Source organism: Anabrus simplex, chromosome 3 (assembly GCF_040414725.1).
Source record: "Anabrus simplex isolate iqAnaSimp1 chromosome 3, ASM4041472v1, whole genome shotgun sequence".
Lineage (NCBI taxonomy): Eukaryota > Metazoa > Arthropoda > Insecta > Orthoptera > Tettigoniidae > Anabrus > Anabrus simplex.
In genome coordinates, this window is record NC_090267.1 from 41536187 (window position 1) to 41552293 (window position 16107).

Below are 16107 nucleotides of genomic sequence, written 5' to 3' on the forward strand. Positions count from 1 at the left end.
GTCGCGACTATACATCCATGAAATCAAATGTTATGCGACGATAAATTTATTAGCAGCGCGCCGATGGGGAAATCCCATGATGCCGTTGCATCGTCATCACACTCAGTGCCACGAGAGAGGGCAACTTAAGGAAATATTGTATGTAAAGTGGAGCAAGGATGTAGAGCAGTGAAGAACGTGATTTTATATATAATATGTGAAATATTTTTTTCAAACTGTTGTTTTTTCAGTTTGATGCGTCCGTCCATGCCACCCATTTCTGTGCTAAATTTTTATTTCTACGTGGCTACAGCATCCTATACATACTATTATCTGTACGTCATATTCACACCTCGGTCTACCCCTGTCTTTCTTACTCATACCACCTACACGTTCCCAAAAAGTAAACGAAGAAGCCTCGGGTGCCTCAAGATGTGTTCTGTCATTCTATCTCTTATTCTGGTCGAATTTCGCCAAATTGCACTCCTCTCACCAATTCGATTCAGTACTCTTCATTCGTCATACGATCTGCCCAATCTCTTTCAGAATTCGTCTGTAACACCACATTTAAGAAACTCCTATTGTATTTCTTTCTGAGCTAGTTTTCTTCCATGTTTCAGTTCCATAGAATGCCACGCTCCATACGTAAATCTTCAAAACACCTTTCTAATTCTTATATCAATGTTCGAAGTAAGCTATTTTCTTTTCTGAAGTGAAAACTTGCTTGCTTGCCTAGTCTGCATTTTATGTCATCCTTACGTCTACTATCGTTAGTTATTCTACTATCCAACTAACAATAACAACAAACAATATTGGTCTATTTCTTTTAAGACATTACTTCCTAATTTAATATTTCCTGCATCACCTGAATTCGTTTGACTTCACTGTATTACTTTTATCTTGGACTTACTTACATTCATATTGTACTGGCTCTGTACTTGCTAGGATGTATTCTTATCTTCACGGACGTCGACAATGTGTGACAGGTAATAATGGAATCGTTTCCTCGTGGCGCCACGTGAACAGAGGAGTCCCTCAAGGCTCTATACTTGGTCCTCTTCTTTTCTCACTCTTTGTGAATGACATGTTATCAAATTTAAGAGATTTCAAATACCATATGTACGCCGATTACCTTCAACTCTACACAGACATTACAGCACGAGACCTTCAGTAAAATATCAACTTATACTAAACATTGACTTACAGCCTGCTAGTGATTGCTCAGCTGCGCAAGGCCTGAAATTGAAATCTACAAAGCCGCATGGTATCCTGCTTGGCCATCAAAGTCAAGTGTCTGCCTCCGCAGCGTAACGGTTAGTGTTAATAGCTGCCGTCCTCGGGGGGCCAGGTTCGATTCCAGGTACTGCCAGAAATTCAGGAATGGCAGCAGGGCTGCTATGTGGTTGGAATGGAACATGCAGCTAACCTCCCTTGGGGGTGTGTCTGAAAAGAGCTGCACCACCTGAGGATGAGCACACGAGTTTACTTTATCAAAGTCAAATGACAAGTATAACTAAACGTTAGTTGCAAAGAATAATCCGGCAGGATGTTCCAATTCCTTTTGTATCACAAATGAAGAATCTCGAGGTTATCATGGAAAAATGCATGACTTGGTCGGCACATAACTTACATATCTCTCAAAAGGTTTCCTCAGCTGTATATTCTGGATATAAACATATATTTCCAATAAAGCTTAAAAATAAATTAATCGAAGCACTTATAATGCCACATATTGACTATTGTGTTGTTATATTCAATGAGGCCACAATTTTCCCTAACAGCACGCTCAAAATAAACATGTGTGATATATAATATGTGATTTAAGAAACTATGAACACGTGTTAAGTTCTAAACATTGAGAGGTCGCGACTCCACGTTCGTCGTAACCATCATACTTTGTCTTTCCTCCACCGAGTTCTTACTACATCGTCCCCACCATACATTTCTTCACGTTTCCATTAGTTCTCAATTGTTGCTAACAGAGATAAAAGTGCTCAAACATCAATCATGCCGCATGTAACTTCTCGTTCAGTGTTGTTTCCCGCAAGAGAATGGAACCGTTTACCGGATGACGTTCGAGGAATACGAACCTCAGTTCCACATAAAAGAGCGTTACAGGAGAATACTAGGGAATGCACATTTCTGGTCTTTCATTGATCGTGCTATGACAAGCCACTATTATTATTATTATTATTATTATTATTATTATTATTATTATTATTATTATTATTATTATTACTTTATTTTTAAAAAATTATTATTATTGCCGTTGCATATATGTCACACTGGGGTGGAATTTTTATTTTACATATTTTGATTGTGTTTGATGATGCTTTATCTCGTATTAATTACGATAGTATTAATTATTACTCTAATGTATACTAATGGGTTTAGAGTGAGAGAAGGCCGAATGACCTTAACTACGCCAATAAATATTTTTATCTATGTATCTATCCATCTGTCTATCTCTCTATCTTCTCCAAGACTCTGTTCATACCATTCATCAATTACTCCACATCTTCTGCAGACTCAGATAAAATAACAATAATCATTGGCAAATTTCAGAGTGTTGATTGCCTCTCCCTGCATTGTGATTTCCCTACCGAATTCTTCTTTCAGTCCCTTTAACGCATGATCTACATAAACATTGAAAAAGAAAGGGGTCAAATGGAAAAATTGCTTCACTCTTTTATGTCTTTGCTGCTATTTTCATATCCCTGAATCTTATCACTTAAAACTGACGTTTGCACATATTGCAGATAATTTTTATTTCTCAGTATCTTATCTCGATGACCTTCGGATATCAAAAAATTCCGTCCAATCAGTATTATGGAATGCCTTTTCAAGGTCTACGAATGCAATATAGGTGGGCTTCTAACCTAAAACATTAAAGGGTACTAAATCACGTGAAGCGGATCGCATTGTAAATCTAATGCCATTATTTAGTTCTGACGTTCTAATGGTTGACACAGCAATTATTTCCTAATATAGTGTTTAACGCAATCTGCGAACGAAGGCCGTTTCAGGATACACATTTTTCTCCGAGAAGTACTTGTCCCATTTTGAAACTAATCACAACCCCCTAAAGAGTAAACCCTTGCCCTTTCCCGAGGTTGTTCCTCCGTTTTAAGACACACCCTCCAATGAAGGGGAGCTGCATGTACCATTTTGACCACAAATTAAATTAAATTCCTGGCAGTACCTGGAATCGAAACCGGACCCTCCGAAGACGCCATCTAATGGTGTCAATGTGTCTAACGTTAGGGACAGAAAACATTGCACTCCTATTTCATAAACAAAACTGTACCATTATCTCTCAAGGTACTGATGCCCTATAAAAAGATACCTCAAATTGCCCTTTAGCATCATTACTAGGAGTGAAAATGGATGTTAGATACTTTTAACGATTTACGAGATATTTGAAGTGAATGTTGTATCTAGGTGTTAATATAAGAGATGAACCTCACTGGGGTTATCGTATTAACGAGGTAGTTAAGAACGGTTACAGATCTCTGCACATGGTTATGAGAGTATTTAGGGGTTGTAGTAAGGATGTAAAGGAGAGGACGTATAAGTCTGTGGTAAGACCTCAGTTAGAGTATGGCTCCAGCGTATAGGACCCACACCAGCACTACTTCATACGAGAAATGAAAAAAAATCAAAGGAAAACAGCACGATTTGTTCTGGTGATTTCCGACGATGGGGTAGAGTTAACAAGAATGTTGCAAACTTTGGGTTGGGAAGCCTTGGGAGTAAGGAGACGAGATGCTCGACTATGCTGTATATTTTTAGCTGTCGGTGTTGAGTTGGCGTGGAATGACATAAGTAGAAGTAAAAGCTTCAGTGGAACTTTTAAAAGGATCATAATATGAAGACAAAGTTGGAATTCAAGAGGACAATTTGCGGCAAATATTCATTTGTGGGACGAGTAGTGAGGGACTGGAATGAATTATCAATGGAAATGTTCGTTAAATTTCCAAGTTCGTTGAAAATATTTTAAAAAAGAGATAAGTTAACAATTTAAATAAATGTAAATGTAAGGTAAAGAATTGGTAGGGTGTCTGCCATCTGGGCGACCGCCCTAAATGTAAATAATTGATTGATTGATTGATTGATTGATTGATTGATTGATTGATTGATTGATTGATTGATTGATTGATTGATTGATTGATTGATTGATTGATTGATTGATTGATTTTCTATATAAACTCAATGTACCTGTCCCACTGCTCTCAAACTCAACGTCTTGGTTTCGAATCCCACAGAATTTGAGGTGAATCGGGCGAGTTGGCCCTGCGGTGAGGGGCGCGTTGCTGTGAGCATGCATACGGGAGATAATGGGTTCGAACCCCACAGTCCGCAGCCGTGAAGATGGTTTACCATGGTTTCCCATTTTCGCACCAAGCAAATGATGAGGTTGTACCGTATTTAAGGCCGTGGCTGCTTCCTTTTCACTCCTTTCCTGCCCCAACGTCACCATAAGACAGTGTGACGTAAAGCAAATTGTAATTTTTTTTGCAAGCTGTTTTACGTCGTACCGACACAGATAGGTCTGGTGTGAAAATAGCAAACCACAGAAAACCATCTTCAGGGCTGCCGACAGTGGGGTTCGAACCCACTATCTCCCGGATACTGGATACTGGCCGCACCTAAGCGACTGCAGCTATCGAACTCGGTCAAATTGTAATAAAATAATTATAGTGGAGTTTTAATAGGATTTGTATGTGCTGACAGATATAACATTCAGCCTTGAGGTCCAACACAAGCCCTGAGAGGAACTTGAGGGTTCCAGTTCACATCATATCAAAGTATCAGTGACACTGTAAAATAAATATTATACTTACTATACATGGCCCACATGTGACCATATTTGTAGGAATTTTCGTACAAAGTCACGTGGCTTTTACAAGGTTCTTTCACACCTTCGTATTTCCTGCTGCTGATCACTGTTTCATTAATCCCAAGCCTTAGTAGATCCTCCGTTGTCAGTTGGTGAGCAAGAAGTTTCTGAAGATCGAGCTTGTTCCTAGCAGCTTGTAATGCAAGTGGTGACCTTTCCAAGCCCATTTGCCCTGATGATAGACCACATATCAGCAACACGTAGCAAATCGACAGGAGACGACAGCAGCCCATGTTCGCTGTTAGGATATCTCTCAACTGTTGGCCAAATCTAGCATTCGACGTTTATATGTAAGCACTTACTCACTCGGAGATAAAGATCATCGTTATCAGAACACAGGCACAGGTGTAGTGCTTCAGTCAGTGGTCTTAAGTGCTTAATTATCTCGGTAAAGAACGTCATTTATTTGCAAGTTAACGTCTTTTTATCAACAAAAGACGTAATGTGACGTGCAGACATCATATTTACATGAATTGTAGTTCTTGTGCGCAAAAATTACCATATTTTTATTGGTTATCTCCGTCAGCGTTTGGCAGATATCCCTATCCCAGGTATCTTTAGCTATTTCTGAAGTGTTCACGGGTGTTTGTTCTGATGCTTCTATCTTTCTTGTATTCAGAATTTCTTGGTACTATATCTTCTCATTTTTTTATCAATCAGTTACTACTCATCTGCATTTAGGTCAGTCGCCCAGGTGGCAGATACTCTGTCTGTTGTTTTCCTATCCTTATCTTATATGATTGCAAAGAAATTGGAAATTAATTGAACATATTCTTTGGTAAGATATTCAAATCTATAACTCCCCTTCCTACAAATGAATATTTGCCCCAGTTTGTTCTCTTGAATTCCAACTGTATCTTAATATTGTGGTCTTCCCACTTTTAACACTAGAACCGCGGCTGGGTCATCTGTGACCCAGCTCTTAGTTCCTTATTCTCTATACTCAGAAAAGAAAAAGACTGTTTTATCAAGTGTACACAGCAAATGAATATATCAGTACCTTCGCTGGCTATTTTTGGAAGTTTAATACTCATAATGTATTTTAATGTAGAATATTAACCATACAAATATTTATTTTCCTTTTGGCAGAAGATAGGGAAAAAAGAAATAACAGCTGGGTCACAAATGACCCAGCCGCGGTTCGAGTGTTAAAGACACCACTCAAACTTATTCGTCCACTAATGTCATTCTACGCCTTCGCTCCACACACTGCTTGAAACATACCATTTAGTCAAGCAGCTCGCCTCCTTTCTCCCAATTCTTCCCATCCCAAACTTTGCAGCATCACTCTACTCAATGCTACGCTTTTGTAGCAAATCACTCAGAACAAACAGAGCTGCTTTTCTTTGGACGTTTTCCAGATCTTGAATCAAGTAATCCTGGTGAGGGTCCCATACACTAGATGCATACTCTAGTTGGGGTCTTACCAGAGACTTATATGCCTTCTGCTTTACATCCTTTCTACAACCACTAAGCACCCTCATAACCATGTGGGGAGGTATGTACCCTAAAATCCAATTTATGTGATTACACCAATGAAGATCTTTCCGTCCTTGTAGGATGTACTAGAATCTGCGTAATTTTCAAGGTTTTATGATGATGGATCATACAAGGTGATGTGTAACATATCCATAGTTTGCTTCTCATGGTTCATTTTTTGTTAAGAATGGAACAATATTTTCCAGTATCCACTCAGCTTTTCAGTCTGTCGAACTTAGAAGTTCAATATAAATATTACACTATAACATACCTGTACAAAGAACGCACAGATATACAAGAACGTTTTATGCTGGAGAGGAGACAAATAAGGGTTTCATGATGATAAGTTCCAAATTTCAAATTCCTATGTTTTTGGGCAGAAATAGAGACGAATATTTCCAAATATTGAGTGTGATGTTCTGTTAATGCCCTTCGTTCGACGGTGCAACGTAATTGCGATCCAACAAAGTTGAACGGGATTCATTTCAGAGTCGGACCCCTGTTGTACAGTTCTCGCCCACTTGCGCGACTGCAACGCACCCGTTGATCAACTCAACAACTACCAACTCCCTAACGACTGGCTTGTCAGTGGCGTGGCCCGTGTAACAGTTCGTTTGCTTGACGTTAGTAAATAATCGTAGTGACAGGAAGAACTTTGCTACCGAACAATTACACTTTGGTGAATTTGTATATTTATTTATTCATTCTGACACCAATGCATGTTTGCCAAAGGACACCGAATAGCTCACAACTTATTTGAAAAAATAAGATGTCAGTCGATGCAGAGTGGGTCTCGGCCCATAAGTGGCCACGGCTGGTCCGTGGTCCAACAGCTCTGCACACTGACCCGTCAACCGAGCAGAGGAGGGGTGGCCACGGCCCTACGCCTTTGGTTCCGGGAGACGGGAGAGGGCTGGATCTCACGGCTGCTTCACACCGTCGGCTGATCTGAGAATGGTTTTTCGTGATTTCCCATTCTCCTCCACTAAGGCGAATGCCGGGACAATTCCTAGTATAGGCCACGGCCGCCAACCCTCTCATCTTCTCCGTGCATCTCCTCCACCGTAACAAATCTCCCGGCCTGAAGGATGCCGTTACCGCCTAAGAGGCCTGCCTCCCCCCTGAGGGGGGGGGAATGGAAACGTTTCAGTAGTAGTAGTAGTTGTAGTAGTAGTAGTAGTAGTAGTAGTATAGAAAATAATAGAATTGTTGGTTTCATTAAAGAAATATCAATGTACTCAAGAATATGAACGTTCTTTCATGCTGCCGGAAGGAAATTAAAGAATATATCATCGTTGCAGGGACAAAACCTCCTGTGAAATATTTTAGCTTAGAACTTTGGCCGGTAAAGTTCTGTCACCTAAGGTGCAATATTGTGTGACACTTGTCAAGGCATTCTCGACCTTCATGAAGTATGTGCTGCGTGTCAGTGTATCTCCAAAAATATTAACACATAGGAGGTTTCGTCCCGGCAACGACGATATTTTCCATACAAATGGTTCCGCATTATTGCCACTGAGAATTTTATAATCGTGGTAACAATACTGCCTTGAGTATTTCTGTCCAGTCTGTGCGATTTCCGGCATTCAACAAAATTTTTGGGGACGGTCCCTCTAGCAGCCAGAAGCAGTCCTCTTACTCACATATTCCTGACACTGCAGGCCCTCTGGATGTAGGGTATTGTTGGCACATAAATATCCTGTTTTTTCTTTATCTACGTCATCTAGCTGGAAAAGAGATCTTCAAACCTTATCGTAGGATCAATGATTTCTGCTTTGTTTTATCCCCAATTGATAGCAATTATATCAATACGAAGGTTAAGTTCCACCTTCTGCTCTAAAAAAAATACACAGTAGACTTCTTCGAGAACCTCTTCTTTGAGAATGCTCACTAATAAAGATCTCACGGTATAATGATACTTAATGCGAAGTAACTCTCCCCGATCCCGGCCCCGCGGTGTAGTAGGCAACGCGTCCGCCTATCACCCGGCAGCCCCGGGTTCGATTCGCGGCAGGTTCGGGTTTTTTTATTTGTAATGATTAATATCCCTGGCCTGGGGACTGGGTGTTTGTGACGTCCGTAATCTTTCCTTCCTCACACACAACATTCCACACTACCGCCATTCCAATTACACGCAGGTTCATGCAATATGGTGCCAGTAGGGGCAAAAGATCCACATGGATCGACGCCCGAACAAATAGCTTTTTAAAAATTAAAAAACTCTCAGGCTGCCTCTGTGGTGTAGTGGTTAGCGTGATTAGCTGCCACCCCCGGAGGTCCGGGTTCGATTCCCAGCTCTGCCACGAAATTTGAAAAGTGATACGAGGGCTGGAACGGGGTCCACTCAGCCTCGGGAGGTCAACTGAGTAGAGGTGAGTTTGATTCCCACCTCAGCCATCCTCGAAGTAGTTTTCCGTTGTTTCCCACTTCACCTCCAGGAGAATGCTGGGATGGTACCTAACTTAAGGCCACGGCCGCTTCCTTCCCTCATCCTTGCCTATCCCTTCCAATCTTCTCATCCCCCTACAAGGCCCCTGTTCACCATCGCAGGTGAGGACGCCTGGTCAAGGTACTGGTCATACTCCCCAGTTGTATCCCCCGACCAAGAGTCTGAAGCTCCAGGACACTGCCCTTGAGGCGGTAGAGGATCCCTCGCTGAGTCCGAGGGAAAAGCCCAACCTGGAGGGTAAACAGATGATGATGATGATGATGAAAAAACTCTCCCTGAGGGCAGCTCCCGAGCACATTGGGTAGAGTTTCATAGTCTCTGCAGTGGCCTCTGCTCGTAGAACGTGCAGTAGAGTGAGCACCGTGGTGACCATTACCGTCATTAATAACATGTATCTCCATTTCGAGGATGACAGCTCATTGCATGTCATCACCCACGAGGTGGTGGATGGTACTTCGGCGAATAAGTGGACTCCTCTCCCTTTGTGCGGGTAGTTGCTCCAAGCATGAAATTTATTTAATCGTAGAGTTTCTCGCATCTTCATTACACTCTTGCATCTGTCGTCAGTACTTACCTGAAGTTGTGAGAATCAATGACCACAGAAGGCATTATAATCTCTGACAGCGCTAACAAGAGGCCTAGTTACTAATTCAAGCTTGCGGTTGATGTGTAATTGTTGGAGGTAGGCTTCCCACGTTGTACGAAGTGTAGAAATGCCTCTATATTTATCACCTGTGTACTGCATACTGTTAGGCGTGTCAGTTCCTAGCTAAAGAATTTCCTTCACCACGCTCTTGATTACCTTGCCTCCTTTTATCAAAAATATCCTTGGAACTTTCTCTATAGCAGCCTATTGAAAATGATATATTAAAGTGGGACCTATGAACTGATTTATAGCAGTTAATTTTTGTTGTGGCTGCAGCAAATGGAGGCAACAAGATTGTCTAAATTATTTCTTAGATGATCTAACATTTGATTTTCATGGAATATCATCGTATTATAGAAGATCGCACCCATATATTTAAGTTCGCCATAACCGCTAATACTTATGTTATTGCCACTAATTATTGGAATTGCATTACAGAGTAATTTTCCACTTTAGGTGATAATAGATTTCTTAGTATTGGTTCCTAGGACGATATCTTGCAGCAGATTGATGGTGCTTGTGAGCAAGGTCGAGGTTGCTTCTTCATCATTTCCGACAATTGCAATATCATCAGAAAAACATAATGGCGTTATTGGATCTGTATCAGGAGTTATTTGGAAACGATAAGCTTCAGCAACTTTTATTCAGTGAAGTCATTAAGTATGCCGTTAATACTCCGGTTAAAGAAGGTGATATTAGATCTCCTTGCATCACTCCGCATTAGACATTTATTTACTCAGTACGGCCTTCATGTGTTTGTATCTGTATTTTATTATCTGTTAGTAGTTTCATCAGTAGAAGTTTGAGGGTCTGAAGCAACTGGCAATGCTCAATGGTCGCAGTTAGATGGTCCTGCCCAATGCTGCCAAAGGCTTTTCTGACATCCAAAAGCACTATGTATGCGGAGGAATTGCGTGCAGCAGCTGTATGGAGAATACCATGGATGATATTTGTGTCAGTAAAAGTTCCAGATATCACAACAAATTCCCTTTGACAATGGTTTAAGAAAACGTATTCCCTTATGATGCAATCTAATGTTTTCGCTATAACCCTCCGGATGACGTAACAGATGGTACTTTGTCTCCAATTTGCAATATCCATCTCATCCTCTCCTTTGATTATAAGAACTGTTCTAAGTAGTTTTAAGCACATCTTGAACAACTCCTTTATTTAGCATCAGCCTAGGTGTATGTGCTATCACATTTATTGCAATTGGATGTCGTGTTGTTTTAAGTAAATCTTTATCCGGCCCGGGGCTAGTGTATATCGATATCTTTCTTACGACTGAAGAGACTAGGTATGCGGAAATATCGATATCTTCATTGCAAGTCAGGTCACATATTTCTCACAAATGAGAATTAACGATCCCAAACTTATTTTTAAAGTGTTCCTCGACATTATCTTTTCTTACTTTAATCTACACCTTTAGTTCCGTGTATAATTTTCTTTCGTTGATAAAAGTACTGAAATTGTATAAGTTCATAATCAAATATTTCCTTTCGTTTTGACGGTCGTTTTCGGAAGCTCTTTTGCAGATTACTCATCATCATCATCTGTTTACCCACCAGGGTCGGCTTTTTCCCTCGGACACAGCGAGGGATCCCACCTCTACCGCCTCAAGGGCAGTGTCCCGGAGCTTCAGACTCTTGGTCGGGGATAAAACTGGGGAGAATGACCAGTACCTCGCCCAGGCGGCCTCACCTGCTGTGCTGAACAGGGACCTTGTGGAGGGATGGGAATATTGGAAGGGATAGGCAAGGAAGAGGGAAGGAAGCGGCCGTGGCCTTATGTTAGGTACCATCCCAACATTCGGCTGGAGGAGAAGTGGGAAACCACGGAAAACTACTTGCAGGATGGCTGAGGTGGGAATCAAACCCACCTCTACTCAGTTGATCTCCCGAGGCTGAGTTGACCCCGTTCCAGCCCTCATACCACTTTTCAAATTTCGTGGCAGAGCCGGGAATCGAACCCGGGCCTCCGGGGGTGGCAGCTAATGACGCTAACCACTACACCACAGAGGCGGACTTTGCAGATTACTGCTAGTTTTATATCGGCGATTGTTAATTTTTAAACCCCCTTCTATGAGCTTCAGTATACTTCATTACTGCATTCCCTCGACCAGGTAAAAGATCTGTAGCCGTAGCTAAGAACTCCACATATTTCAATCGTTTTCGTTGAAGTCCGAGTCAGTCAGCTCTTGTCGAAATATATGTAGCCATTTCCTCATTTCCCCCTCATATGTAGTTTTTACTTCTCTGCGTTCATCGGATTTTTGTAAATGGGGCGATGATAAAGATGTGTCAACATCTTCCAAGCCTACATTTTGATCAGGTATAGGAGTCAGACAGGTCGTATTTACAAGGGATTCGCGATATTCTCCTGGATAGGCTTTGTTAATATGAATTTGAAGTCGTTTGTACTGTTTACCACAATAGAATGTAAAATTCTCAGAAAAATATTTGGACCAATACACAGAGATTGCATATGGTTGAAACGACCTACGAAAGAGCTGTACTGCACTCTGACAGACTCACAGACATGATCAGGAAACGCAGAGTAACTTTCGATGGGAACATACAGGGAATGGACAACAACAATAGACTTGCAAAGAAAATCTTTGATGTAGTAAACAGTTCAAGCAAGAAAACAAATTCGTATCATGAAACATAGGAAGACTTAAGGCAGGTGGGGTTCAATAGGCAAATGATAGGAGACAGAAAATAATTCAGAAACAAAATTAATACAAAATTTATAGTAAATGAGAAGAAGAGGAAGGAGAAGAAGAAGACAGGAATATTGTGGACGGAAGAAAGGAAACAGGAGCACAGCCAAAGGATGAAGAGCTTTTAGGAAGAGAAGACGAAGAAGGGAAATAAGTGAAAATTGTGTCATCATGAGATATTCGAGTTCAAACCCTGTCCATAAGGGCAAAATTGATATAAATGAATGAATTAATTGACTTTAATCTTATAACATATCAAATATAGGAAGCATCATCTCTTTCCCTCTGGTCAGTTCCAAAGGCACATAATGTTCGTTATTAAAATGGTAACATTGAAGTTGAAAAGGAATAATATTAATAATATGCCAGAGAAGCGGCTGAAAAGTTAGAGGTTCCGTGATAGGTACATATACTGTATGATACAGTTTACAAATCTGAACAACTAACTGACACCCAAAAAGAATAGAACTGTATGAGGTAAAAGGAAAGGGCACTCTAGGTAGGAATGCGATGAGAGAGATTCACCCTGCCAAGAAAATTTAAAAGGTGAAGAAGCTAGCAGCATTAGATTAAATAGTAATTTACTAATTGACGGAAAGAAACGATCTAATTATTCTCACCACCTGCTATTGCCGAGTCTCAAATATTTATATTTCAAAACATAGGACGATTGATCGTAGAATTCGCTAAAACTTCATAACCATAGGTTCATATAAAAAAAAAGAGAGGCGAGATGTCAAATCCTGATGGGCCATGTGACTGAAAGTCCCAATAAATAAAGTCTTTGCTCACCAAGGCTGCCGCATCTGATTCAAGGCGAAACGATGGTAATAACTGTGTGCAATAGCGCGCCGAGTAACGGTATGCTCTGCCCTCCACATACACACCACAGTCGAATCTGGACTGATAAGTTGGGAGACTTATAATTTATATACAGTAGGAGGTGTGTGGAAGGTACTAGAAGGTGACGTAACGTAGCGATGACGTGGCGAGCGACAGTATGGATTATTACGGCGTTCAGTTGAATTAAGGCTGCCGGTAGAGGAAAATGAGGGCTGACCATGCATGATGTTGTGGCGATGTGAGCAGTCCATAATAAGGTCGTTTAAATGAAGTTTAGTAGAATTTACCCGACTCAAGTCAGACGCTCCATCTATTTTTCATAACTCACCACTCGTATAAATCAATTGTATTATGCCAGATCTTGATCACGTGTTGTGTACACAACTCGTAGAAGCAGTGGAAAAGCACCTTTGTTAATTCAACTCTAGTTTTACAGAATACTAAAACAATAATATCTCAGGAAAAGGAATGGGAAGCTGCAGCTGATGTGACTAGTAAGTACGTTACATAAATTAAATTGTACATTCAATTGTTTAATATCCTTCTGCTAATGATACGGTAATAAGTTCAGGATACAGATAAGAGCTCCAGATTCTACTAAGCAGACTCAATTCATGGGCCCTAGAAAATGACTTACAAATAAATCATAACGGAACTAAACAAATGACTTTCAGAAGATGTGATAAGCTCTCTCCAAAAGATACATTTATCCTTAAAGGTAAACTTCTAGAAGTGGTACCAACATTCGAATATCTTGGAGTTATTCTTCAAACATTGGCATCTTTTAACAATCATATCTAAGGATGAACAACATCAGCAATTTACAACAATCAACAAACAAAAACTGTAAAAAAACACAGCAATGATACTATTTAAAACAGCTATACTACCAATAGCAACTTGTGGGATCCATATAATATGGGATAAACTTACAACTGACGACTTAACGCTACAGAAAGTTAAAGCTTGTTATATGAAACGAATCCCGGGTATCGGGAAGACAGAACCATCAAGACTGATCTATGTCTTACTAAAAGAAGATTTCTTTTTAGAAGACATCAGAATTCAGATAAAACTGCCATATATTAAGTAATACGGGCACACATTCCAAATTCTAATAGAAAAAACACAATAATATCTGGAATGACTTTATTCAACAGACGACATAATGACGGGTGATTGGAAACAAGCAAATTACGAGCATGGACACCTAATGACGCGATAGGCAACACATGGTTTTCATCACAAGTTCTGAATAAATAAGAGATTTCAACGCCCAAATGAAAATTGTGTATGTGAATTGTGCAACGAACACTGTGAAAGATATCAAGCAAATATATAGAGTAAAAGATAAATATCTACAACAAAACTAGGACTAGAGTAAATTAATATAGCATTTGTATTTTGCCCAATGTGCGCATTTTCGTTAATAATAATATCCTTCTGCTATTGGGCGTTTAATCGTAGAGAATATCTATATATTAAATGAGGTTTTGACAGTACAGTGCTCAGAATTCAATAATACTGGTATTTGTGTATCGGTGAAAGAGTAGTTTTGGGGAAGGCCAAAATATCTACGTTAGTAGTGGTACTATCGATAAATATAACATAACAAAAGTTATAGATAATGCATTTTCTGATCACACTTTGTTTATAAATTTAACGCATTTATCAGCTCCACAATTTTCAATTTAATAAAGTCGTATACATCAGAAACAAAGTAGATCTATGACAAAGTTCATAGCTAATTATTAGATGAGGCTATTAAACTAAAAAAATTAAAGTAATAACGGCAGATCCCAAATCCCATTGAATTTGTGGAAGGGAGTAGGACTGTACACTCCTATCTACCTTTCATGTTCTAAAGTATCAAGTAAAATATGGCGTATGGCTTTTAGTGCCGGGAGTGTCCAAGTTGGGCTCGCCAGATGCAGGCCTTTTGATTTGACTCCCTTGGGCGACCTGCGCGTCGTGATGAGGATGAAATCATGATGAAGACGACAAATACACCCAGCCCCCGTGCCAGGGAAATTAACCAATTAAGGTTAATATTCCCGACCCTGCCAGGAATCGAACCCTGGACCCCTGTGACCAAAGGCCACCAAGCTAGCCATTTAGCCATGGAGCCGGACAAGTATCAAGTGAAATGCCAAAAGTCAAAGCTCACGCATTCAGCGTTGCACATTTCTCCGTAGCCGTAGCCAGGCTGAATGTGATCAATTTTTCACGAATGAAAGGATGAACCCAAAATTTCCGCCTTCCTTGAAGCCTTCTCAAGTACCAGTATGCAATGACATCATCCCGTTTACGTACCGCACGGCTTGAAATTCTGGAGCTGATTGACAAAATGCTGATATGACCGTCACGGGAGTAGTGATGGGACATTCGATTCATTTTACTGAATCTATTCATTTGATTCCGTTCACGTTACTGAATCGATACAGTGATCCGATTCACGGCTCATTGGTCACCGCTCCTACTGCATATGTGTAGTATGTGCTGGTAAGACAGCAGCAACAGCATTCAGTGCTCGCAGCTGCCATCTGGTCTTCATACTATGAACTCCCTTCTTTAAAAAAATGCTAGTTACTCTAATAGATCGAAGGCTTCCGGCGACGCAGGGTGGGAAGGGTTAGGAAGGTAGCAGCCATGGCCTGAATTAAGGTACAGTCCCAGCATTTCCTGGTGTGAAAATGGGGAAACTACGGGAAAACCATCTTAACGGCTGCCGACGGTGGGATTCGAACCCACCATCCCCCGAATGCAAGCGCATAGCCACGCGATATTAACCACACGACAACTCGCTCAGTCATAAAAAAAAGTATTTGTCTATCAGCTGATGATTGTTTTTAATCGTCATATTTTGTATAGGCTACCCGAGATGTACAGTAGCCCGCTGGTTTTCTGATTCAACATACTGTTATAGCGTCTGTCCACATATGATTGAAGTCTTGTGCAACGAGGTGACATATGAACTGAGAGAATACTAAGCCGTTCTTCCCAATATAAAACAGGTACTTTTGAGTGGTCAAGAGCATGACTCATAGTCATAGGGCAGGCTAGAGTCGAGTTTAATTGTCAAATGTCAA

General features: G+C 40.5%; 1 protein-coding gene across 1 annotated transcript in view; it reads right to left on the bottom strand.

The window, feature by feature from the left end:
* Nucleotides 1-5148, bottom strand: part of LOC136865953 (nose resistant to fluoxetine protein 6) — a 108161-nt gene extending 103013 nt beyond the window's left edge. Inside the window, exon 1 of the mRNA XM_067142516.2 lies at nucleotides 4824-5148. Within this exon, the coding sequence (XP_066998617.2) occupies nucleotides 4824-5112 (289 nt within the window). The 5' untranslated portion in view covers nucleotides 5113-5148. The remainder of the gene's footprint in view (nucleotides 1-4823) is intronic.
* Between the last annotated feature and the right edge of the window lie 10959 nt (nucleotides 5149-16107).